This window comes from Capricornis sumatraensis, chromosome 16 (assembly GCF_032405125.1).
Source record: "Capricornis sumatraensis isolate serow.1 chromosome 16, serow.2, whole genome shotgun sequence".
In the NCBI taxonomy this organism is placed as follows: Eukaryota; Metazoa; Chordata; class Mammalia; order Artiodactyla; family Bovidae; genus Capricornis; species Capricornis sumatraensis.
Genome location: NC_091084.1, coordinates 41,214,836 through 41,240,112, shown reverse-complemented (window position 1 = coordinate 41,240,112; position 25,277 = coordinate 41,214,836). Strand labels below are relative to the sequence as shown.

Genomic DNA, 25,277 nt, shown 5'->3' with positions numbered 1-25,277 from the left:
CCTCCCCTGAATGTGTTGAAATCCTCTCCGCTTGTCATCAGCTTGGGCCTGAGTCTGCTCAGCATCTCTTCCAGGATATCCCAGGCACCTTCTTTCCAAGCACCTTTTGAGCCACATCACTTCATTAATGAAAAGCCTCAAAATACTCTCTTCTCTAGTTGAGATATAAGGTTGTCTGCAAGGCAAAGAGGAAGTTATTAATACCCTCTTTTTCTTGACAGAATGAGGCTTCTAGCAGATGGTGCTTGGGAAGTGGCTTCCCCCTCACTGTCATCCTTTGCCCCCAGGCCAGCACAGAGGCCTAACTTAGGAAAGGATCAGCCCCAGCCTCCTTCTGGCAGGTGGCCTGCCGGGCCCTCTCACAGCAGTAGTGAGTCTCTTCCCCTCTCACTCGCGTCTTTTATCCCAGCACAAGTGCGCGTGCCATTCTGTTACCTTCTGGTGCGTGAATTCATTTCCTTAGTTCTTTGAGTTTAACTGCATCCCAAAGGCCCTTTTGTGGAAAAGGGAGTAGGTTCTTTATTAGCGTGTGTATGTGTGCTGAGTCGCATCCGACTCTTGCAACCCCATGGACTACAGCCCGCCAGGCTGCTTTGTCCATGGGATTTCCCAGGCATGAATACTGGAGTGGGTTGTCATTTCCTTCTCCAGGGGATCTTCCCAACCCAGGGATCGTACCTGTGTCTCTTTGAGTCTCCTGCATGAGCAGGCAGATCTGAGCCATTGGGAAAGCCCCAGGTTCTTTAGTAGTCTATTCCAAAGAACAGACCGAGGACCCGCAAATAAAGAAGATAATGATACATGTGGTTTAGTCTGTGGTAGCTGAGTATACTCAACGAACATGAGTGTGAGCAAACTCTGGGAGATGGTGAAGGACAGGGAAGCCTGGCGTGCTGCTGTTCGTGGGGTTGCAAAGAGTCGGACCTGACTGAGCGCTGAACAGCAGCAACCTGAGCATAGAGCAAGTGCATGGTAGAGCGGGGAGCACCCTCCCCAGAAGGCCCCAGCAGGGGTTCTTAGGGGTCATCCATCTGGAGAGCCCTGGGTAGGCTTCAGTCACATTTGCACAAAACATCCTAAGCTCTCATGTTCCATGGCTTCAGTATTTATCTGCCTTGGTCTGTCCAACGAATACTGCCCTGTCTCCACAGCTGTCTTTGTTGACACTTTGGATTTTTGCCTGTACTTAAAGTGAAGAGGTGAAAGAATGTCAGGAGAAAATTTTGCTTGGCTTTTCTTGTCTCATTTAGGATATAAACAGCTCATCTCTGCATCAGGGAATAAAACTTGAGTAGTTGTTCTCAGCCCTGTGAACATTAGAATCGCTTTGGGGTGGGGATACGTAGGGGAGGGGGTAAAAGCCCTACCAGTGATCCGGCCCTGCTCCGTGCCATCAGCATAAAACAACAAAAGCAGACCACGCTTCAGGTGCTGAGCCCACTGTTCCAGAGAGCTCCCTCGAAATGGAGGTGTTCAAGTCTTGGACAGATGGTGGCTTCAATATTTGAGAGGGAATTTTGACCCTAAAGTTTCCTTCTAGTCTCAGACTCTGTGATATTATAGTGTTGTTATACTTAGAACAATGAAATGGATTTCTCTGGACCTTCATGCAGTCAAAGGGAAAATCTTACACTGAGTTCTCCTTCGAGACAAAACTCTCTGTAATTGGACTCCCCTGGTAATCATTAGTGATCCATGTGTGTATGTCTGCCTTGGAGAGAATCTTACCATTCTCAGAAGGTATTTGTTCTAAGCATCCTGTTCTCAGGACACCTGTGAAACTGTCAGTGACTGCAGTCCCATGCTTTGGACACTTAGAAAATAAATCCTTATTTGCTATCAGAGTGATTATAAATCATGTCTCCTAAAGTGTGATAAATTGACTATCCATTTCTCCTGATTAGGCAGCAGATGGATTTTTGTTTGTCGTAGGATGTGACCGAGGGAAGATCCTCTTTGTGTCAGAGTCTGTCTTCAAGATCCTCAACTATAGCCAGGTACTGTCCCTGTTCCCACTGGTGGTGGGCAGCCTTACAGTGGCCAAAAAGGCTACCCCACTTCTCAGAATAACTAATAGACAAGTGATACGTGAAATGCTTCTATTGTTCCCCAGCCCCATCCTTCTTCCAGAAAATTCTTAACACAGAAATGAATATAAACTTAGAAAACTTCCTTTAATATGCTTCCATTGGGAAGTTTGACCTTAATCAGCCTTGTAACTTTCTCACTGCTGCAAGTGTAGGGGTAGGGAGACAAGGGGCTATTTGACAGGGAAGACAGACAGTACAATGCCAGGGAATAAGAAAAATGGGAATTTACCCGTACTGTATCTACAATGATGTATCACTCATTAGTGCTATTGAACCTCAGCATCCTCTATAAAATGATTGTAACAATCCATACATTCTATGACTGTTTGTAGAATCATATAACTATTTAAATAAAAGCTTCTAGAAAAGAGCTTATCACCTGTTTTGTCCCTAGAGTTTTTATTCATTTTTTTCATTCATTCACTCATGCTCATACCGGTATTTGCATGGAAATTTGGTAAAGCAGAAGAATTGCAGTATCAAAATAACATTTATATAAATTAATGTAAATTTCATGTTTCCAACGTATTTTGCTCTCTTCAGTCTTAGAGCAAAGCTGTGGAGGAAGGTATTTATAACTCTGCTAACAATTAGGCTGGTGAGGCATATAGTATGACACAACTTGTTTAAGAACAGAGGTCTAATGGAGCTAGAGTCAGAGCCCACGCCCTGCATTCCTCCCGCTGAGGTCTTGGAAGGGAATCTGTGGGCATGGGAAGTAAAGGGATACACGCTGTGAAAGGCTTTTGCCTTAGAGGAGCGTGAGCTGTTGATGTGGGTGAGCCCTTGTCCCTTCTTCTCAGTGCCTCATTCATGGTGTCCTTATCTAGGCAAAGTGCCTGGACGTGTGTCCATGTTAACGTGTGAAATACTTGAGATTCTCATGCTTGAACGTGCCGAGTAAAGGCAAAGCCCTTATATTCCGCATGCCGTTGTTGACTTGTCCTTCTTGGTGATGCATTCCCACAGAATGATCTGATTGGTCAGAGTTTATTTGACTACCTGCATCCTAAAGATATCGCCAAAGTCAAGGAGCAGCTCTCCTCCTCTGACACCGCACCCCGGGAGCGGCTCATAGATGCAAAAAGTGAGTTCGGGAGCCGCCGAGGGCCAGGCTGCGCGGCCTGTGCTCTGTCGGCCTCAGCGGCTGGGTTCCTACCTCTCTGCCCTTTATCTGGGTCACAAGTGCTCTTTGGCTGAATGAAATTATTATATTACTTCGTGTTTGTTTCTATTCTGGTTTACATAAAGAAGAAAAAACTTCAATGTCCAAATTCGTGAGGGGAAAAACAACCGTTTTAATTTGATTCTTTCTGATTTTTAGTCAGTTTTTTTTTTCAGAATCTAGAATCCCCAGTTGTATGTTCCTGAGTTAAAAGGGTTCACATCAGTTTGATTTGTTCCCCCCAAAGTGGTTTCTCTTGAGGTCCCTCCCCCCACCACCCCCCGACCTGCCTCCCTGCTTCCTCGTGGCAGTGGTGGGGCACCACTCATGTCCTTCCCGGCTTCCTGCTCCTGCCCCCCTGCCTGCCAGGAGCTCTCTCCCCCTTCAGTCCCACGGGGAGCTCTGCACTCCAGCAGTGAAGAGCGTGGACTCTGGGGTCAGAGGCAGGGCTCGAATCGTGGCTCCGCCATTTACTAGCTGCGTGACCTTGAGCAAGTTACTTAACCTCTCTGTGCCTCAGCTTCTTTACCTGCACAGTATCACCGACTTCATCAGGTTGCTGTGAGGATTTAATATGCTAAAAACATACAGCACACTGTTTCCAGCACATAGTAAGCACAACGTTGTATTTACCTTGGCCCAGTGCCGTCATAGCCTAACTAGCTTCCTGCTCCCAGGCTCTCCATTATAGTCTCTGGAAGGAAATAACCACCAGTGGAATCTCCTTTAAGTCATCCTTTTCACTAAGGCACTCCTCATCTTCCTACAAGTACAATGTAGTCCCTGCCACCTGGTCCCCTTTATAGTCTGGTCCTGCAGTTGTCTTAGTGACCTCAGGAGGAAGAGGTGAATGCTGTTCGGTCCTTGCCTCTAAGGCTGTTACCCATGTAGTCAGGGCGATGAGGAGACAGCACCGTGTATAATAAGTGCAGCCATAGACGTAGTACCAGCCACAGAGAACGATGACTCATCCCCATGTGGGTGTGGGCGCATGCATCATGGAGTAGGTGACAGCTCCAGGTGGGTTTGAAAAGATGGATTAATATTTGCCAGGTGATGAAGGGAGGAGAGTAGCAGAAGAAATGATTGGTGGATGGGGGCAGAAGGGTGGTGCTGGGGTTTGCTGGTGCTGCGGGAGAAAAACATTCAGGGGAGGGGGAGGGCTGGACGACACAGACCTTCTCATCCCTGAGGACGCAGTGCAGGACTGCGGGGTGGAGGGGCGGGGGGGCAGCCTCAGGTCCCCGTGAGGACGCAGTGCAGGACTGCGGGGTGGAGGGGCGGGGGGGGGCAGGCTCAGATCCCCGTGAGGACGCAGTGCAGGACTGCGGGGTGGAGGGGCGGGGGGGCAGGCTCAGATCCCCGTGAGGACGCAGTGCAGGACTGCGGGGTGGAGGGGCGGGGGCGCAGCCTCAGATCCCCGTGAGGACGCAGTGCAGGACTGCGGGGTGGAGGGACGGGGGCGCAGGCTCAGATCCCCGTGAGGACGCAGTGCAGGACTGCAGGGTGGAGGGGCGGGGGGGCAGGCTCAGGTCCCCGTGAGGACGCAGTGCAGGACTGCAGGGTGGAGGGGTCGGGGGGCAGGCTCAGATCCCTGGCTTCTGTGCTGACAAGTAGCCCATGTTTCTATCAGGATAACAGTCAGGCTTTTCTCCAGAGATTGTAATTCAGTTGGTCCAAGACTACAATTCAAACCACAAATATGAGCCACATATATGATTTTAAATTTTCTGATAGCTACATTTGAAAAAGTAAAAATAAATGCAAAACTTATTTTAAAACTATCTTTTACTTAACACTCAATCCAAAAGGAAGTCTTTCTGATTTTTTTTTTTTTGCACTATGTCTTTGAAATCTTGGGTATATTCACATGTTCAGCACGCTTCCAGTTTGAAGATCCCAGCAGCTGCATGTAGCTAGTGGCTCCTGCACTGGGCGGCACAGGTCTAGAGTGGGGCTCAAGCATCTTCAGGTCGATACAGCATCTGGGGGTTCTGGTGTCCAGCCAGGCTTGAGAACTCGAGCCAACCCTGTTGCCTCTGTTCCATTCCAGTGTCCAGACCCTGCCCACTCTCCAGGTCCCGGCCCACTTTCTGCCTCCTCTGGGAAACACCGATTGTTTCTGCCCTTTATTTGGCACTTTTCAGTCATACACCGTGTGTGGCATGAGCACAGTCCTTCCGGTCAGCTTCCATTTCCCCCTCTCAGCTGCCGCTGAGAAGAGGGTCCCGTGTGTATTTCTTTGTTCCCCAGAGTGCGTAGTCCGTCCATCAGTAGCTGCATTCTGCATGTTCTAGAAGACCGGCAGGCCGACAGCACCCCATGTGCAGAGCATCTGTGCAAGCCTGTGAGGAGGAGTGTTGCTGTCAGGCCCCTGTTACAGAACAGAGAGGCAGGAAAGAAAAGGCTTTCTTCAAGGGCATGCTCCCCTGCCTGACGGACAACACGACCCTCAGTTTATCACGTTTTGTGTATTGATTTGCAGCTGGACTTCCAGTTAAAACAGATATAACCCCTGGGCCATCTCGATTATGTTCTGGAGCACGGCGTTCTTTCTTCTGTAGGATGAAGTGTAACAGGCCTTCAGTAAAAGTGGAAGACAAGGATTTCCCCTCTACCTGCTCCAAGAAAAAAGGTAACCACTTAAGAGTTCATTAAATCCTTTCACAGGTGAGGCTGGCCTTTCCACAGAGGGGCTCTCAGTAGGGTGTGGGCTCAGAGCAGGCAGGTCACAGGTTTGCAGCCAGGACCTCTGTGGCCCTGCTTCTGTGAGGGCAGCTGGGGAGCCACGGGGAGGCGGGAAGCCCTGACAGATTCGTGGAAAGGCTTCCTCTGTTTCAATTCTGTTCGTTTTCGTGTGGCTGGGGAAGAGTATTCTCAGTCACAGTTCCCTGTGTCCCCAGCGCCTGCCAGAGTTACCCTAGGTTCACCGGTGCCTACAGGTGGCTAGGAGCAGCAGACATGCCATTTCTCTTCCACGGTGAAGTGTTTCTTCTCACCTTGCTGCCCCCTCCCACTCTGAACTCTCCTCTGAGTTCTTTCTGTTGGTTCCTTTCCAGCCCTCTTAAGAGGAGTAGATACATACACAGTCCATAGGTAATGTCACCCACCCACGTAGCTTTCAATGACATTTATATGCCAGTAATCTCCAGGTTCATATTTCTAGCCCACACTGCTCTTTTGAACTCCAGATTTTGTAAACTAACTGCTTATTTAATCTACCTGCTTGGACATCTCAAGAGCATCTCATAGGTGATAGGCATAGAAGTAACCACCCAGGCTTCCTCTGGAATGTTACGGCAGCTCCTCGCATCTAGCTGTGTGTGCTGAGAGCCTGGGAGACACCTTCTCCCCATTTCCCTCCACCCTGACCTAGGGTTCTTGCTGCTATGAATCACCCCTGAAGAAGTGTGTTTGTTACTGCCATTACTCGATCGAGGCTGTCCTGGGTCTCATGAGTCTGTTGAAGTACTTTCCTCACGCTTTCCAGCCCTTCCCATGGCCAGAGTGACCTTTCTAAAAGCAAATCTTTGTATCCGTCCCCTGTTTCAAACCCTTCATTGGTTCCCATTGCTCTTGAAGAAAAGTTTAAAATCTTTAATGTGACCCTCTAGTGCTCTCCCTTGACACTCCTCCATAGGTTTGAGCCGAGCAGACCTCCGTTTGATGCCTCCAACCCCTTCCACTCAGCATCTGCGCGTGTGGTGTCACCTCTGAAGGAAATGCCTTACTTGCCACTGGCTCCCCTCCCTGGCTCTCTGCAAACCGCCCTTCAGAGTGGACCTCGATGTCTGGTGCTCAGTCCCTCAGACTGCCTTCTGTCTGCATGGCAAACCCTGCAGGTTGTCCTTGTAACACTTGCTTCCCATTGCAGTTATGGAGTCATTTGTGCGATTATTTGTTTACAGTACCTCTCCCCCATTAGACTGTAAATTCCACAGAGGCGTGCCTGACTTGTTTTCCACTCTTTCCCAGTAACTAGCACAGACCCGATGCTTGGTAAACATTCCATAAGAATGTGTTTACTGGGACTTTCCTGGCAGTCCTCCATGGCAAGGGGGGCACAGGTTTGAGCCCTGGTTGGGGAACTAAGATCCCGCGAGCTGCGACACAAGGCAGCCCGCCCCCGCCGACAAAAAAACAAAAAATGTGTACTGTTGAAATTCACGGATGCTTCACACTTAACGTGTCCCACAATGAAATCTTTTCTCCCTCTCCTCTAAGACACACTCTGTATTCTCTCCCCTGAGTCAACAAATTGTACCTGTAACCACTCAATCCGAAAAAGTTGGACTCATCTGTGTTTTCCTTTTTCATCCCAAATATTTGATACTCAGACCAGATCCCAAAAGTTCAGCTCAGAAATTCCCCTGCGTCCTTCCTGCCTCCCCCTTATCTCCACAGCACTGCCATCGTGAGTCCCCGGCATCTCTGGCTGATTACTATCCTCCTCCTGGCTTTTACTGTCTTCCAGTCCCCCACCGCCCCCCGTCACTAAAGCATCCAAATCACGATGTGATTTTGCTGTTTCCCCACTGTAAGTGCCCTTGGAAACTCTCCATTTCCAGTCTGGAAAAGGTTAACACCTTTGTGAGCAAATGATCCAAGGCCCCAGCAGTATGCTGCCAACCTGCCTTCCCAGCACTTACCCCCAGCACCTCCCTTTCCACCTCACCTGCACGGAGCGCTCTGCTGTTTGCTGTACAGGGTGCCCCTCTGGGTCTTTGTACCTTCTCAGCCTTCACACATTCTGGTCCTTTAGCCAGTGCTCATCCCTCCCAGCTTTCCTCCTGCACAGTGCTTCTGGGCAGCCTTCCTCTGCCAGGGGGATTGTGCTGCTACTTCCTTGGTGTACGTGATGCCCGTTTGGTGTCATCATTGCTACGAAACACACGTGACGCTGGATCATGCCTGATCTTTCTGTCTTTCTCTTTCACTTGATGCTATCTTCTGAACAGTAGGCTTTGATTTTTATATTTTCAGTCCCTCCCTACATCTCAGTGCCTGATAGGCTGCCTGTGCTTCCAGGCCCCAAAGCCCCACTGACATCGGACTTTGCTTTCCAGCAGATCGAAAAAGCTTCTGCACAATCCACAGCACAGGCTATTTGAAAAGCTGGCCGCCCACAAAGATGGGGCTGGATGAAGACAACGAACCAGACAATGAGGGGTGTAATCTTAGCTGCCTTGTCGCCATCGGACGGCTGCACTCTCACATGGTTCCACAACCGGCAAACGGGGAAATCAGGGTGAAGTCAATGGAATATGTCTCCCGGCACGCGATAGATGGGAAGTTTGTTTTTGTAGACCAGAGGTAAGAGTCTGCACGTTACCTTAGGACTGTCTTGGCAGCAGATTTTCAACCTTGAGTAAAGCAGAGTAGACTGGGCCATTGGCTGCCTTTCTTAAGGACAGAGAGGAGGAAGTGATGGGTGGATCTGCTGAAAAATGAGACCTAGTGGGTTATCATCATCAATACAGAAATTTTCACCATGTCATTCTTGGGCAGGTAGAGACAGTGAAGTGGGGTGGCTTGATGTCCATGGCTAAAAGAGAAATAATAGGCATAACATGCTATCTGAATCTATGGAGTGTTCCATTAATTACTGTAACGTGAGTTCTGGGATGTGGGACTTTGAAAAGATTATCTGGTCTTGAGCTATCAATACAGTAGTCATTGGCTATAGTAACCCCATATATTTAATCAATTAAAGTTAAATAAAATGTGAATTTAAATTCCCCCAGCTCACTAACCACATTTCAAGTATCAGTAGTCACATGTGGCTTCCCTGGTGGCTCAGCTATAAAGAATCTGCCTGCCAATGCAGGAGATGCAGGTTCAATCCATGGGTCAGGAAGATCCCCTGCAGAGGGGAATGGCACCCCACTCCAGTATTCTTGCCTGAGAAATCCCATGGACAGAGGAGCCTGGTAGGCTGCAGTCCATGGGGTCACAAAGGATTGGATACAACTTAGCGACTAAACAGCAGCAACAGTGGCTAATGGTACCTGAACGGAACATTTCTGTCTTCACAGAAAGTTCTGCTGGACAACACTGATCTAGTCTGGTCTCATTCTTTATGGCTGATGAACTGAGGCTCAGCCTGAAGACCAGCCCCCTCTGAGATTCGTAACTCGTTGGCCGTAGACCTGGGCTAAGAACCCAAATTTCCACTGCTCTCTGCTGCTTCCTTACAAGTATCCACAGGCTAGCAATTTTTCTGGCTACTGGAAATAGCCAGTCACTAAATACTAGAAGAGGAGGCAGCCACTTCTCAAGGTCCCTGTGGGCCCCACGACTGGGGCTTCTGGTCACTCTGATAAAAAGCAGGCAGTAAATTGGAGAAGTTTTGACCTGGAGTTTAGAGTCCTATCACTTTTTTTTAATCTAAAAGTTACTACTTTTAAACCTAAAATTTGATGTCTTGTGCTAACAGCCCCTTTGAAAGTCTTTGCTTTCTCTCTCTGTTTTTATAACCCTGATTAAAGTCAGCTTCATGAGAAAGAACAAAACCCATGTAATAAGCCCTCTGAACCCACCCAGCTTTGACCTTGTTTTCATTGGCTGTAGCAGGAGTCATCCACTGCAGAGATCTGTTAATTGTCTGAATGTTCTTTTATTTAAAAAAAATTTTTTTTTTCCCTTTTAGGGCAACAGCTATTTTGGCATATCTACCACAAGAACTTCTAGGCACGTCGTGTTATGAGTATTTCCACCAAGATGACATAGGACATCTCGCAGAATGTCATAGGCAAGGTAAGCTGCTGGGCTCTACACCAGGTCTGAAGTTTCAAGTGTCCCCCTCCTTCTAGATATGTCCATGGACCCTTGCAGAGAAATCTGCCCCTGTGAGGTGGGAGTCAGCCAGCCCAGGGACCTGCAGGCCAGAATGTCTGGGAGGAGAGGGTGCTGCTCTTTCCCCCAGGCCTCATCTACCTACCCCCTTCCGGATAACCGCCCACCCCGACTGCCTAGCAGATCTCTACGCGGGCTGGAGCAATTTCTGGAAGGCATCTCTGGTTCAGAGGGTTTCCCTGGACTATGTAAAGATTTAGTGTGGCCCAAGCGGATCTAATTTCCTACAAATCCCTGCACCGCCTCCTGCATTTTCCTCTTGGTTAATGGCGTGGCCACATACATAGCCTCCTGAGACAGTAGCCAACATTGACTCCCTCCTTTACTCTTTCCTCCGTCAGAACTGTTCATTCATCTCAGCCATGCATCTCCAAGGAGGCCCCTTTCTGCCAAGCCCCTGATGCAGCCCTGGTACCCACCTGATGATTGTGATGGACTTGGCTCTGCCCCGCCAATCCATCTTCTATTGCTGTCCCGCTTATGCTCTGACAGACTGAGCCTGACAGTCACATCTGTGCTCAAAACCCCCTGCGCAGTCACCTTTGACAGATGCTCAAGACCCTCCACGTCCTGGCCCTGAGCCACCTCCCCAGCTTCACCTCCCGACCCGATCCCTGTCTGCAGGGGCTTTGTCCTCCAGACGCACTGATATCTCACTGTTCCCACTCCCACCCCAGGCCCTGCCACTCCTCGGGTAGCACTGGGTTCTTCCCTCCTTCCTTTTGGCAAACTTGTATTCACCCCTGAAGGCTCTGATCTCCTCTGCGTAGCTGTCCCTCATTCCTCTCCTGAGGGTGCAAGTCATATCCTGTCCCCTCTTTTATCTCCAGTACTTGGCACATGAAGCATACTTGCTACATGTTTGTTACATGAAAGAATGAGGTTTCCATGGGTGAGATGGTGTCTGAATCCGGATGTCCTCAGGCTCTATGATGGGGAGATTACATGGTCCCTGTGGACTGAGCCTTCTTGTGTGGCATTCACTTCATAGATGAATCCAGCTAGATGTCTAGAATGCACTGTTATTTCCTTTATTTCATACACTCTGAATAGTGACAGGTTCACAACCCAACTGGAAGGCTCAGAAATCAGGCCCTCAGAAACACCCTCTTCTCTGAGGTGCCACGTCCCATGGCTTATTAAAGATGGGGTGGCCTTGAAGCCTGAGCACATTTAGTATTTGGTTAGTTTAATGCATTGTTCTGAGGAAACAGCAATGTTCCTGGTTTCTTTATATTTTCAGTTTTACAGACAAGAGAAAAGATTACCACTAATTGCTACAAGTTTAAAATCAAAGATGGTTCTTTCATCACACTGCGGAGTCGGTGGTTCAGTTTCATGAACCCTTGGACCAAGGAAGTAGAATACATTGTCTCCACGAACACCGTTGTTTTGTAAGTGTCTTTCCTATTTCAGAAGCTCCCTTGCTTCCAGGAGGAATGCCTTGGGCCCCTTACCTGGGAAAGGCGGTACAGGAACAGCCAGTATCCCATCCTTTACTGTCATCTTGCTAATATCCTGTGAAGCCTCAGGACTGGCAGAAGCCAGAAGGTGGCTAACAAAGGACACGCTTCAGTACTCAGAACTCTCAGGCCCCCAGCTGCTGGAAAGGCTCTCGGAGACAGCAGCCTTTCCTTTCCGACAAAGCAGCCAGCCTTTGAGTTCAAAGGCTCATCAGCCCATACGGGCCTTGGCGGAGGAGGGATGGGGATATGTGCTCCCCAGGCTGGTGGCCTGAGCACTCACCGCTGCGGAATGCCACCTCAAAGGCTTGCCAGCTGCTGGGCGAGCAGGGAAGGGAAAGCCCCTCTCTGCCGGCTGCTCCCCGCATCTCCTTCCTGGTGATGTGCAACCCCCCACCCGTAGGTAGAGCTGACTGAGGGGCTGCGGTCGGTGCCCTGCTGGCCGCCTGGAGAGGAGCCTCGTGGCAGCGGCGGTGGCCGCTGCATCACCACCCCCGCGGGACCGCACCCCGCGTGCGCTAGGAAGGCCAGAGCCCCAGACGCTGTCTGCCGTGTCCTCTGACAGCGAGGAGATGCACTAAGCCGCTCAGACACTTCGTTTTCTGGCCTGTCCAGGTCCAGAGTGGACACCGGACACCTTGGCCAAGGTGAAAGGTGCACAGTTCTGGGCGGGCCTGACTCACGTTTCCTTGTTGCTGGGATGTTCACAGAGCCAACGTCCTGGAAGGCGGGGACCCCAGCTTCCCGCAGCTCACAGCGTCCCCCCACAGCATGGACAGCATGCTGCCCTCTGGAGAAGGTAACTATGTGCCACCGGGGCGCTGGGGCTTGCCCGTGAGGAGCTGCTTGTGGCCACCACCCCCTGCCCCCAGTGTTTGGGGTCCGCAGCCACCATATTCTGTGGAACAAGGGGGGACCCTCGTGGGAGTGATCACTAAGGACGCTGTCATCTCACTTTCTCTGTTGAGCTTGAAATGCTGGAAACTTGGTTTTGCCTTTCCTGAGGCTGCCTGGACCCTGGAAGCCCATGAAGTGGCCGGCTCCTGGCTGTGTGCGCTTTCCTCCCACTGTGCTGCCCAGCAGCTGTGATGTGAAGGGCTCTTCCGTCACGGCCACTGGCTCCTGAGGTGGGAGGAGGGTGTCGCCAGCACCGCGGGGTGAGCCGTGCCGGGCCGCCGCCCCAGGCACCTGAGTCCTTCCTGGGCCTGCCTCTGCTTGCATGGCTTCAGTCCCCATCTCTTCATCGATGAATCCTACATCCGGTCCCTCCAGGTCTGTTCCTCCAGCTGCCTCCTGGAGTCCCAAAGGAGGCACCTATAACTCAGCATGTCCACGTCGGTTTTCGGTGCAACAGCAGCCCCCTACCCCCAACCTGGTTGGTTAAGCCAGAAGCCATGACTCCTACCGCTCTCCCATTATATGGAAACACGAAATCCTGCCCCTTCTATCTTTAAACCTCCCCATCACCACCTTCCCCATCTGTTGCCTGGATTATTGCAGGTAATTTCCCAGCCCTAGTCTCACGCTCCCCACTCTGCGCCCCCGTCCTCCACTACAGCTCGGTCCTATGCAGCTCCTCTGAACTTCTCAGTAACCCCCATCTGAGGCAGTCCTTTGGTTATCCCTCGTGGGTACGGCTTAGATCTGTTAGGGTGGCATCCAGGGCCCTTCCTGGTCTGACCGGTATCTGCTTCTCCGTTTCATCGCTTGCTCACTCCGTCATCACCGCACTGAGTTTCTTGGTGTCGTCTCCCAAGCTGTACCCTCTTCAGTGCTCTTGTGTACACTGGTGGCTGTGCCTGGAATGCTTTCCCTTCCTTTCCTCTCTGCCACCCTGATTTGTACTCCTCTCACAAGACTCAGCTCAGTTAATCTCTTCCAGGAAATTGCACCTGGCCCCCCTGAATGCCTGGTGCCGCCCTGTCAAAGTTAACACAGTGTGCTCCAGCCCTTGTCTGTCTTACGTGTCTCCCTCTTAGACTGTGAGCTCCTTGAGGGCAGGGATGCCGACTTAATCTCTGTCCCCCTGGCCTGCAGCACAGTGGTGTTCAGTAAATGTATGTGGCGTGCACGAGTAAGTAGAGGCTATATATCAACATGTCTGATCCTGGAAGGAAACGTGAGCTTTTTCCTGCTGGAATGCCCTTTCCTGAAAAGCCATGGCTCTAGTGTCCTTCAGGAACAACCCTAAGGTTGAACTTCAGTGGATCATGGGAAGAACTTGTCTTAATTCAACACGAAATAGGGTCTTCTCCCTCGGTTTTCCCCTTTCCGACTCTCAGATTCCTCTGTTGTAGGTGGCCCGAAGAGGATCCACCCCACTGTTCCAGGGATTCCAGGGGGAACCAGGGCTGGGGCAGGAAAAATAGGTCGAATGATTGCTGAGGAAATCATGGAAATCCACAGGCAAGTAACACCTAACTGTTCCCTTAAACCAGTGTTTTCCATGCTGCGGTATTTTGTCCCCCGCCCCCCCCGCCCCCGGGATGATCTGGAGATGGTTTTTGGTTGTCACAGCTGAGTGGGAGATTACTGCTAAACATCCAGGGGAGAGAGGACAGGGATGGTGCTTGCTAAACATTCTACAGGACGCAGGACAGCCCTCCCAACCCCTGACCCCTGAGAGAGAATTTTTCAGTCCAAAATGTCAGTAGTGTCGGGATTAAGAAGTAGTGCTGGGATTAAGAAGTAGTGCCTTTAAAAAGGCTAAACCCGAACAGGTCAGAGCTAAAGGGAACTCTAGGAGGCTCAACTTTATTACTTTGTGTACCACCCAAGGAGCTTTCCAGCAGATAGATGAGCACTAACATCACAGAGCTGCAGAAACAGAGCCCTGAACTGCCATGATCTGGGCCTGACACTTCCGGTCAAAAAGCTGCCTAGAATTAGTAATAGAGGCCAAGCTAATCAGCTTGTAATAGAAACTTGTGTGGGTGGGCCTTCTTTTCCATATGAAAGAGAAAGTAGTTTACCTGAGTTTGAGTCCTGGGCCTCTGTTTAGGAGAGTCACTCAACTTCTTGGACTCTGTTGATTTAAACCATAAAAGGAAGGCAATTATCTGTCTCCCCCAGATTGCTCTAGGACTGTGAGAGAACTCAGGAAAGTTCCTAGAACTGACATGTGGTGTCATGTAGCGACAGAAACTGACATGTGGTGAGTGCTCAAAAATTGTTAATTAAATCTAAGTCTTTAAGAGCAGTCAGAGTGGGAAGCAGTAATTATCAGTCCATTTGAATTTAGAGAAGGAGAGGGTGGAAACCAGGTCCTTGGGAATGCACACTTAATGGGACATAATCAGAGGATCCCTGCTGCCACTGGATTGATCCTCTGAGGAAAACTGGAAGCTGGCCTTGTTTTCTAATTGGCCGCAGAGGGGCTCTTATCCCAGTGGGTAGCACAGTTCTGTTGCAGCCCTTCAGGAAGGATGGATGTAGCTGCTTCAGTCTGTTTCAGGAAGGAGAGGTGGGTGGGGTGGTGTGCAGAGATAATGTGGTGCTGATCAGCCACTGTGTGCATATCCAGTGCTTTGCTTAAAACCATCCAAGAATAGTATAAAACAGCCCTTGAATCTTTGCGAATTCTATTTTCTTCATGATAAAAGCAAAAACGAAGATTCCTTGGGCAGAAGCAAACGAGGAAGGGTTTGAACTTGGCTTTAGCTGAGTTTTGTGATGAAGGTGTTTGGCCACTTCATGCGAAGAGTTGACTCATTGGAAAAGACTCTGATGCTGGGAGGGATTGGGGGCAGGAGGAGAAGGGGACGACCGAGGATGAGATGGCTGGATGGCATCACGGACTCGATGGACTTGAGTCTGAGTGAACTCCAGGAGATGGTGATGGATAGGGAGGCCTGGCGCGCTGCGATTCACAGGGTCACAAAGAGTCAGACACTACTGAACTGAACTGTGCATTCCTTCTAGAAAAGACAGCCATGCGCTCGAATGGGCATGTGAGTGGCATATTCAGGATTAAAAAAAAAAAAAAAGGCAGGCCACGTGCCTGGGCAGCTTCTTTGTAGGCAAGAACCAGAGTTGTGATGGGAGATTGCGAAGAATTCTAAGAAATGATGCTGAGAAGTTGAGACTGGAAGAAAACGTGAAGACGCTGTGCATTGTAGAGTCCTGAGCAATGTTATGTTAATAAGCCTCAAAGTTGGATTGGAATAGGAAGAGATGAAGGTGAGCATGCTTAACGACTCAAAATGAGGCCCACTCTAGAGTGATAATTGTGTCGAAGAGAGAAGCCAGTAATTTAAGGACTAGATATTGAAGATGAAGTAAGTAATGGTGAAAAGGCAATTCCAAGATAGGGAAACTGGGGCAATAGTGGTTCCACAGGTGTAGGTGGGGAAAAGTAGGAGACATTGAATAATTTTTTCAATACGCAATTAGTAGTCACCCATGTGAGTGAAGAATACCTGGTGTATAGTTGTATCCTGCCTTTGAGGAGCTTATGGTCCAGGGAAGAGAGAGAGAGAGAGATCTTGTTCACTCAGCAATTACAGAACTAGGCAGTACAGCCAAGAGCCAAAAGTCTCCTGGGCAGTGGAGACCAGGGTCACCCAGCAGCTGCATTTATCCATCCATGCAGGTGCCAAGAGCCTGGTAGTCACACAGCTGCCATTCAGGTCAGACTCTAGCTGTGGTGCTAGGCCAAGGTCTCCCTTACTGAGATTCTTCAGCTTGACAAGGGTTCCCCTCTGTAAACCTACTATGCTGAGAAATAAGCTAGCTGAGAAGGGCTTGAACCCGTTTTTCATCACCTGTTTCCTTAGGCGATGACGACTGCGACTGTAAGGCTAGTTTCTAGGCGTGGCTGAGCTGCCCCAGCACCCTCCATCTCCTGAGTATTCACTAGCTAAGCACTGTTTGTAGATTAGAGGATAAATCATTTGCTGTGGAGTCTAGTCCATCTATCAGAGATAAAAGTTGGACTTCTAAAGTTCTGCCAATCCACTCTGAGATCTGGCTGTGAGGAAATTGGCCACCTACTTGAAATTCAACAAACCTGAAATCCAAACCTTAATCGGAGGGGTTTGTCAGTAAGAAGCTTGCCTCCAGGATTTTCTAGATCAGGTGCCAATGGGATAAATCCAGCTTATCACCTGTAAATAAAGCTTTATTGGAACACAGCTACACGCATTCGTTTGCATATGGTCTTGGCTTTTTTTCCCCAGCTATAGTGGCAGAGTTCAGTAGTTGTGACAGAGGCCATATAGCCTACAGAGCCTAAAATAATTACTCTCCTATCCTTTACTGAAGGCTTGCCAAATCCCTATTCTAGATCTTCTCACCCCCATCCCTCAACACACACACACACTGCACTGGAAAAAAAGGAAAGGCAATGTAACTAACTCCTCTTTTCTCTGACAGGATAAGAGGGTCATCGCCTTCCAGCTGTGGCTCCAGCCCATTGAACATCACAAGTACACCTCCCCCTGATGCCTCTTCTCCAGGAGGCAAGAAGGTAGGGCTGATGACTCTTAGACTAAGGCCCTTCTACATGTAGAGAGCTCTTGCCCAAGTTCTGAAATACTGGGAGTATGTAATTGTGGTTGCTGAAACAAGTAGGGCCCTTTTTTCCTCCTTGAAGTAAATGCATCTGTGTTAGGTGAGGTACAAAACACACCAGTGGACCAGGGAGGCTTGCTGACATCCTGAGAGGGTTTATCCTTAGAGGGCAGGCAGAAAGAGATCGTTGTAAGGATTAGAGAGCTGTTAGTCCATTGCATGGAAGGAGGAATTCAAGAGCTCCCATGAAGGAAGGATTCACGGGTATGTAAAATTACCTAGTTCTCTGCCAGGAGTCTTCAAGGGAGAAAGTATCATTAGTGTCTAGTGCACGCCCTGGAAACAGTGATGCCAGTGGTGCTTTGGAAGGCAAGTCATGCCTGTGCAGCTGCAGAATACTTAGGGATCTGTCTGGTTTTCTCTGATGGGACAGCATTAAGTATAAGTAGTTCATCTGTTGCCAGCCCTAATGAAGAACTGACCAGAAGACTACATTATAAATAGTCTCAGAAACCAGTAATCTGTTTTCATTTTTGGAGCTGAGAGTTTGCAAGCCTAGGCCAATGTTAATTGTAAATCATAAATCATATAGTGTCTGATGTTAACAGGTTAGGATGACCCAGAGGCCAGCATCTTGAGACATAAAGTCTTCCTTCCCCTATCTCCCAAAACATAGACACAAAGAAAGAATTTACCCAGATTGGACTCCTGAGGCACAAATTGTATCTAAAGCAGGGCATGGGTTTTCAAAACTTGGCCTCTCAGAGGCTCAGGTTACCAGGAGCTGTGGTGCTGCTAGGTAGGGTGGGGCTTGGAAGGGGGCCAGCTGATGGGAAAGATAAGGTCAGGACTCCTGCTTCTACCAGGGTAGCTTTATTTCTGTTTTATGATGTGTGAGTCTTCCATAACAATTTTTATTTGGAAAAAGGTTTGAAAGCCATTAATGGGGAAGAGCACATTTGGAAGAGAGACCTGGGTTTGACGCCTGCCTTTGCCATGCACTGGTGTGTGGCCTTGTATAATTTTTTAAGCCCTTGATTTCTCTATAATGAGGCTAATATTAGGCTAGGGCAGCCAGCATCTTTGCACATGAAGTCCTGTTATGAGAGAATATACATGGAAGTGCCTGGTTGGTACTGACTTGAGTATTGCATCCACAGATGAAGTCTGGCCTGGGCACAGCCCCTGCCACTGCGCATAGGCTGAGCTCTTAGCCATGTTTCGTTACACTGCTAGGTCCTTCTTCCATACTGGATCCACCATCTTAGTGTGGTATCCTTTTCTCTGGGTCTCAATTCAACTTTTAGGCACTTGACTTTCTGGTATTACCAAGAATCCCACTATTCTATTTTGGAAGGTCATCACTTCAGTGCTTAAATATTACTCAGAGAACTTTCATATACAATCTCTCATTTTATCCTCACAACCTCATAGGTGGCAAAATCCAGGCTACCAAATGGTATATGACTAGCCCAGAATTTAATAAGTATGGCCCCAAACTAAATTCAGGTGTCTTGACTTCTGATTCTCTTCATACCAACAACTGCCAGAGATCTGAAAGTATACTGTGCATCACAGAGCCCAAGTATTTTTGAGGCGTTCACGGAAAATGTTTCTTTTCCTTTGGACTTATAAAAGTGGATCTGAGAAGGAATTCTGAATGTATTCTGAGTCAGCAGCAGCAGAACTTATAAGAAGGGCATCTAAACAAGACAGAATTTTAAAAGACAGCGTTAGCTATATACCAAAGCCACGAGACTAAAGGTGGGCCCAGGCTTCCAACACTTCCCAGTCACTTTCAGACTGGGCAGGTCCAAAAATGAGTCAACTGGCCTGCCAGTTGTTTTAATTAAGGTCAAGTTAAAAGGGGTAAGGTTAGTGAGCCTCAGATTCCAGGAGATTCTGGACCTCCAGAGGCACCAGGGCAGGGTCAGATAAAGCCGAAGTTTCCTAAACATCATCTATGGTCTTCTGGTGGGGGTAAGGGAGGGGGAATCTTTTCAGGGGTCTTGTGTGGTCAAAAGTATTTTCGTAACAATGCTAAAAGTTTTTTCTGATTGTGCTGTTATGTGAACTGACAGTGCAAAAGCAATGTTGGATAAAACTGCTGGTGCTTTTGCAAAAGAAATTAAGCCTGTGGCACCAAACTGTACTGACAGTCACTGTATTTCACCACCATATACCGGCAATTAAAAAAAACAATAAATTTAAAGACCAGTTTCATTTAAGAATGTCCTTAATAAAGCAGTAAAATAATTTTATAAAATCCTTGAGTAAATCTTTTTAATAGTTACAGAATGAGACATGTGCTTAAAGCACTTATGCTGCACACAAAGTATGATGGTTGAATCAAGAAAAAGCGCTTGTACGACGGTGTAAGTTTTAAACTGAACCAATCAATCACTTTTTTCATAGGACACCATTTTTACTATCGCAAACTATGGTTTTGCAGACTTGGGTATTTAGCGTACATTTTCTTGAAAATGAGTGAACCTGCAGCTTCAAGGAAAAACAACTGACCAGTGAGAACATTTTAGCTTTCAAGCAAAAGTTAGAATTTGGGAGAAAACTTGTGTCTGCTGCTTTGAGCTTGACTGCTTGCCAAAGCTTAAGATATTTCTGATCATAGGTAATATTAACAGTGGTGATGTTTTAATGTTATACAATGAAGTGTGTCAACATCTGGAAAATCTGCATAACTCAGTAAGCCAGTATTTTCCAAATGGCCAATATATTTCAGAATCGTGTGAAGGTAAAAAGGATCCATCCTAAATACTAATATGCACCAGTGGATTTTTAGAGAGTACCAAAATTTCACTGATATGGTTTCAGATTCCACATTGTGCCTTATCTTTTAAGAAACCTCCACCTGCTGAGTTCTGATGTAATATCAAAGAAGAATACCACGGTTATTTAAAAAGGCCATTAAAGTGCCTCCTTTTTCCAACTGCCTGTTGAGAGGTCAGATTTTCTTCAGCTATGTACTTGAGACAGCATACCTAAACAGACTGAATGGAGAAGCAAGTGAGAATCCAATTAAATTCTGTTAGGCTAGACATTCAACTTGCAAAATATATGTGTGTGTGTATATATATATATATAAAATGATACTTCCAACTTTTATTTTAGAAAATCATTTTTTTCATTAAAATGCTATTCATGTTCATGTGTAAAAAGTTTATTGTAACTTTTAGTGGTTTTAACTTCAGATATAGTAATACTGATAAAATATAGCCTATATAAACAAAAGTTCTTTGGAGTCCTTAATCATTTTTAGAGTGTAAAGGTTTTTAACACTTTTTCAGAAAGTTGAACTGTGGAGATAAAGTTGTAATGCCACCTACTGGCAAGGCCTGAAATCGCTGCCTCTCCTGAAATCTAGCTGCTACCAGTTTCCTCATCCACATCCAGATACCTCTCAGGGGCGCTTTTCTGTGAGAATCGGTCATGGGAGGGTGAAGGGGGTAGACAGTTGAGGGAAGACAGAGTTCTTCTACTGAGGAGTGGTAGTAATATTCAGTATTTCTCAGTAGCCTCTCTGAGCTTAAGCCACTGGTTACTAATGTTGGCCCCTGTGGGACAACTAATGATCATCTACTTCTAGTGTTCTGTTGTTCATTTGTGATTCCTCAGAGCTGTGTCTCTTCCCAGTATAACCACCCTTTCTTACTGATTCTTCAGCAGCATCTGTTGCTATAAGGGATCTTACTCCCTAACAGGGGAGGGGCCCTGCCCACCTGAGTTCATTGGGATTTAGTCCAAGGTAATGAGTGCTCTAGGGATTTTATTCAGCCTTTAAATTGCTTGTGTGGGCTGAATCGAGTAGAGAATACTAGTGTGGGGGAGAGGTTTTCTCCTTACTGTGACCATTCCTAACAGTCTCTGGTATGAAATCATTCAATAAGAAACCAAAGCCACCTGAAGCTTTTTCTCCTCATCTTCCTCTTTTCAACACAATTCATTTTCTTAGTGACACTGTGTAAAATACCGATTGAAACTGTTGATGACATGAAAACTTCACTTTTGTTTGTAGATTTTAAATGGAGGGACTCCAGACATTCCTTCCAGTGGCCTACTACCAGGGCAGGCTCAGGAGAACCCAGGTTATCCATATTCTGATAGCTCTTCTATTCTTGGTAAGTAGCATTATTTCTATTGCAGTGAGCATGCAAAAAACATCTGGCATGACATCAGTTTTAAGAACTAAATGTACAAATCAGTTCTAGGTAAACTTGTTAAGAACAAAGTAAAGGTTTAAAACTTATTTAAATCTTTACTTCAAAGTTAAGTTTAATGGTTGGGTTCTGGTGGGGGTGTCTCTAGAATTCAAGAGGGGTTTCCGGCAGCCTGGACACAGGCTTTCTCCCAATGTGTGGAACATAGTATCTTCAGAGGGAGAGCTCATGCAGATTCAGACAGAACCTCTGAAAGGGTGATCAAAAAGCATTTCAGAAGGTATTGAAAGAAACTAAGCAATGAAGAGTTTGCTTCTCCCACTCGACCCATCTTTTTCTCTACCTCTCTTTCTAGATCTTTGCCCTCTAATCTCTGAAAGTGAAAGTCATTCAGTTGTGTCCGACTCTTTGCGGACTATACAGTCCATGGAATTCTCTAGGCCAGAATACTGGAGTGGGTAGCCTTTCCCTTCTCCTGGGGACCTTCCCAACCCAGGGATTGAACTCAGGTCTCCTGCATTGCAGGCAGATTCTTCACCTGCTCAGTCACAAGGGAAGCCCAGGAATACTGGAGTGGGCAGCCTATGCCTTCTGCAGCGGATCTTCCTGACCCAGGAATCAAACCAGGGTCTCCTGCATGGTTTCCTTCTATAATTCTCTCCTTATAACTGGTTATATCAGAATATTAAAATGAGGTCAGCTCATACTTTTAATTTTTATTGAATTTAAGTAGTTCCTTCTTAAAAAGTTGGGTCTTTCAGCTGAAAAACACGAATATTTTTTTAAAAAATGGCAAAGCAGCTTTCTTGCCCTACTGTTAAGTTTAACTTTCTTATTAAAAGTGTACTTGGGAACTGCTTACTAAAGTTAACCACTTACTAAAGTATCACTCACCAGTCTTGATCTCCTCCCACAGGTGAAAACCCTCACATAGGCATAGACATGATAGACAACGATCAAGGCTCAAGTAGTCCCAGTAATGATGAAGCAGCAATGGCTGTCATAATGAGCCTCTTGGAAGCAGATGCTGGACTTGGTGGCCCTGTTGACTTCAGTGACTTGCCATGGCCGCTGTAAACACTATATGTTGCTTTGGCGACAGCTACAGTATCAAAGTGCATTACTGATGGAGTTATACAGTCTGTGAAGCTTACTGGATAAGGAGAGAACAGCTTTTATGTACTGTCTTCATAAAAGCCATCTCAGAGCCATTGATACAAGTCAATCTTAACTATGTGTAACTTCAGAAAAAGTGGAACTAAAGCCTGCTCCAGTGTTTCCTCATCATTGATTATTGGGCTAGCTGTGGATAGCTTGCATTAATTGTATATTTTGGATTCTGTTTGTGTTGAATTTTTTAATCATTGTGCACAGAAGCATCATTGGTAGCTTTTATATGCAAATGGTCATTTCAGATGTATGGTGTTTTTACACTACAAAGAAGTTCCCCATGTGGATATTTCTTATACTAATTGTATCATAAAACCGTTTATTCTTCCTTGTAAGAATCCTTTACTATAAATATGGGTTAAAGTATAATGTATTAGTTAAATATTTTTAATAAATGTTTCCCTTGTTCTATAAATATTGTTCACATTTCACATAATTAAGGAAAAAATGCTATAGGGCTAGATCATTGATTTTCCAGGGTGGGTGTTTATGGATGATCCACAGCAAAAACATTTACAGTGCCTTTCTGGTCTTCATAGAAATTCTAGGACATACATAATTTTCCTATGTCACTTGTTTAGCTGTACTGTAATTTTAGTTTCTGTGAGAACAAAGATATTACTGCTTAAACACAAACTTCAAGTCCTCTGAAATTACAAACTCAAGATTAGAAAGAACAAACTAGCTTCTCTAATACAACTCTTCTCTATTACCAGTTGTATGGGTTCAGACATTAAGTGACCCCAGACTGAAAGCATCTAAATACTTCTGATTTCTTCTTGAACTGAGTCACAAAATATTAAAAAACAAAGCAAAAACGTGCATAAACAATTTGCTTGGCAGAATAGCACAGTATAATGAAGAAAGCACTGAACTAGTATCAGAATTTGGGTCTGAAACTTAAGGTTACTATAGAACCTAGTAAACGTATTTTATCTTCGTATCAGGTTGCACTAGAAAATATTCCCTTTTCAGCTCTAATGATGTTTGGGATTTATAGTATATTTTATAGTTAGTGGAGAATATAAGTGCCTCATCACACATGTATCAAACTGGAGTTCCTTGAGCTACTTCCTGGTTTCTAATTATACTGACACCAATAAAACAGGAAATCTGCAAAATATAAGACTGAAAGTCTGGTCAAGATGGTTATAAAGATCATAAACATTAAAACAATGGAATTTTATTTTGATGAAAAACGAGTTTACAATCATTTAGTAAATGAAGAGCAAACACTTCATTTTCTTATCCCATAACTTTCAAAAAAATCATTAGTAAATAAATATCTGTGAACAGATTAAGGGTAAGGCAGACCGGATAATAACCCACCTCTGATGTTCACACTCCCTGCATGTGACACTTGAAAAGGATGAAAACGGCACTGAGATAACTGATAAGATATGGTTGAATCTCATCCTCATCATTCAAATAAGCCCAGTGATACTCATTTTTTGCTCATCATGGGCAGCAAACTATACACATTTTACTGAAGGAATACTTTGATAGAAGCACTTATTTAAATTATATTGTGCATCACAACTATAAAAATGGCTTAAACAGTTCCACTTAACCACCATTTATAAAGTGCAACTATATAATGTTCTACATTTTATCTGGGGTGTGATGAATATCAATCTAGACAAAGTACCCCAGCTGCCAATTTCCACCACTTCTGGAAAGATCTAGATGTGTGAAAAAGGACTGTCCCCCATACAAAGAACCAATTTCACAAACCTACTGGTAAACAAATACATTTATATAACTGGAACCTCAAGATGCTAGAGTTGTACTCATTTAAAAAACCATTCAGCTACCTTTGGTCTTTAAAAAAAGCCTACACTGCAATATCCTAAACATTGTTCTGTGCATCTCACAATGAAGAAAGTGGCCTTGCAGTGCAGGATGAGGAGAGTACAGCATCACTGTGAAGAGTAGCATGCTATGGTTTCAAGAAACATCACCGTCACAGCATCGGATTCTGTGCGTCAGGATCGAGGTCATTGTTGCCAGAAGGGGGGTGGATAGGTAGAATATCCAGCTCATCCACTTGTGGAGTCGGATGCATGACTACCAGCTGGTCCTGGGGAATGTCTGCGGCAGCGGCGGCAAGGTTGGTGATAGATTTACTCTTCACACACTGAAAGTCTACATGCCGGCTCTTTCCTTCTTCCTTCTCCCAAGACATTCGAATAAAGGGCCTTTGGACATAGTTGTAAATCACTTCAGGGCGGCCCCCAGGCCTTTTCTTTACTTTTTCTTTGTAGGTAGGATAACCTGAAGGAGAGAAGTTTTTAAAACCGGGATGTGCATACACACACCTATGCACGCGTGTGTGTGCACGCACTCACACACACACACACAGGTCCCCACATTCCTCATTCAATTTAACCTAAAGAGGGTTACTATAGCTCTTGAACAAAACATAGATTAAAATAAAGAAGGAAACCAATATTCTCTTTGGTCATTAGTTCAACAGCAAGAAACTGAAATCCTACTGATATAATTCACAAAACCTCTCACCAACCACCAGAAAAACTTTCAGAGAGCATAGTGGGGCTGGGTCCCTAATACAATGGGAAGAAATCCAGTGTATCATGGGCTCTGGTTGTGCACCTTGATATCCCTGATCTCTTCCCCACACAATTATTTGGCCTTAGGACTTGCAATTTACTGCCATATAAGCCGCCTACTTTCTTTAAACCTAAATCTCATCTTTACATCATTTTGGGTTTTTTCTTTCCTTTTTACTGTTCAAGTGGCGAGAAGCTGTAGCGATCTCCAGCTTCACTGATTCCAGGTATTTCTGTGTCTAGGTCAACAAAGCCAATATTTTAACCTCTATATCATT

General features: G+C 46.4%; 2 protein-coding genes across 5 annotated transcripts in view; one reads left to right on the top strand and one right to left on the bottom strand.

Annotated features, from left to right (window-relative positions):
* The window catches only part of BMAL1 (basic helix-loop-helix ARNT like 1), a 108,269-nt gene extending 85,498 nt beyond the window's left edge, over positions 1 to 22,771 (top strand). For both annotated transcript variants that reach the window (XM_068988657.1, XM_068988658.1), the window contains 11 exons: positions 1,905 to 1,997; positions 3,060 to 3,177; positions 5,741 to 5,890; positions 8,322 to 8,568; positions 9,905 to 10,011; positions 11,354 to 11,504; positions 12,284 to 12,372; positions 13,871 to 13,979; positions 16,947 to 17,040; positions 21,118 to 21,220; positions 22,176 to 22,771. In XM_068988657.1, coding sequence (XP_068844758.1) covers positions 1,905 to 1,997; positions 3,060 to 3,177; positions 5,741 to 5,890; positions 8,322 to 8,568; positions 9,905 to 10,011; positions 11,354 to 11,504; positions 12,284 to 12,372; positions 13,871 to 13,979; positions 16,947 to 17,040; positions 21,118 to 21,220; positions 22,176 to 22,336 — 1,422 coding nt within the window. In that variant the 3' untranslated portion in view covers positions 22,337 to 22,771. The remainder of the gene's footprint in view (positions 1 to 1,904; positions 1,998 to 3,059; positions 3,178 to 5,740; positions 5,891 to 8,321; positions 8,569 to 9,904; positions 10,012 to 11,353; positions 11,505 to 12,283; positions 12,373 to 13,870; positions 13,980 to 16,946; positions 17,041 to 21,117; positions 21,221 to 22,175) is intronic.
* Positions 22,772 to 23,747: 976 nt separating this feature from the next.
* Positions 23,748 to 25,277, bottom strand: part of BTBD10 (BTB domain containing 10) — a 74,060-nt gene continuing 72,530 nt past the window's right edge. For all 3 annotated transcript variants that reach the window (XM_068988424.1, XM_068988423.1, XM_068988422.1), the window contains one exon: positions 23,748 to 24,703. In XM_068988424.1, coding sequence (XP_068844525.1) covers positions 24,393 to 24,703 — 311 coding nt within the window. In that variant the 3' untranslated portion in view covers positions 23,748 to 24,392. The remainder of the gene's footprint in view (positions 24,704 to 25,277) is intronic.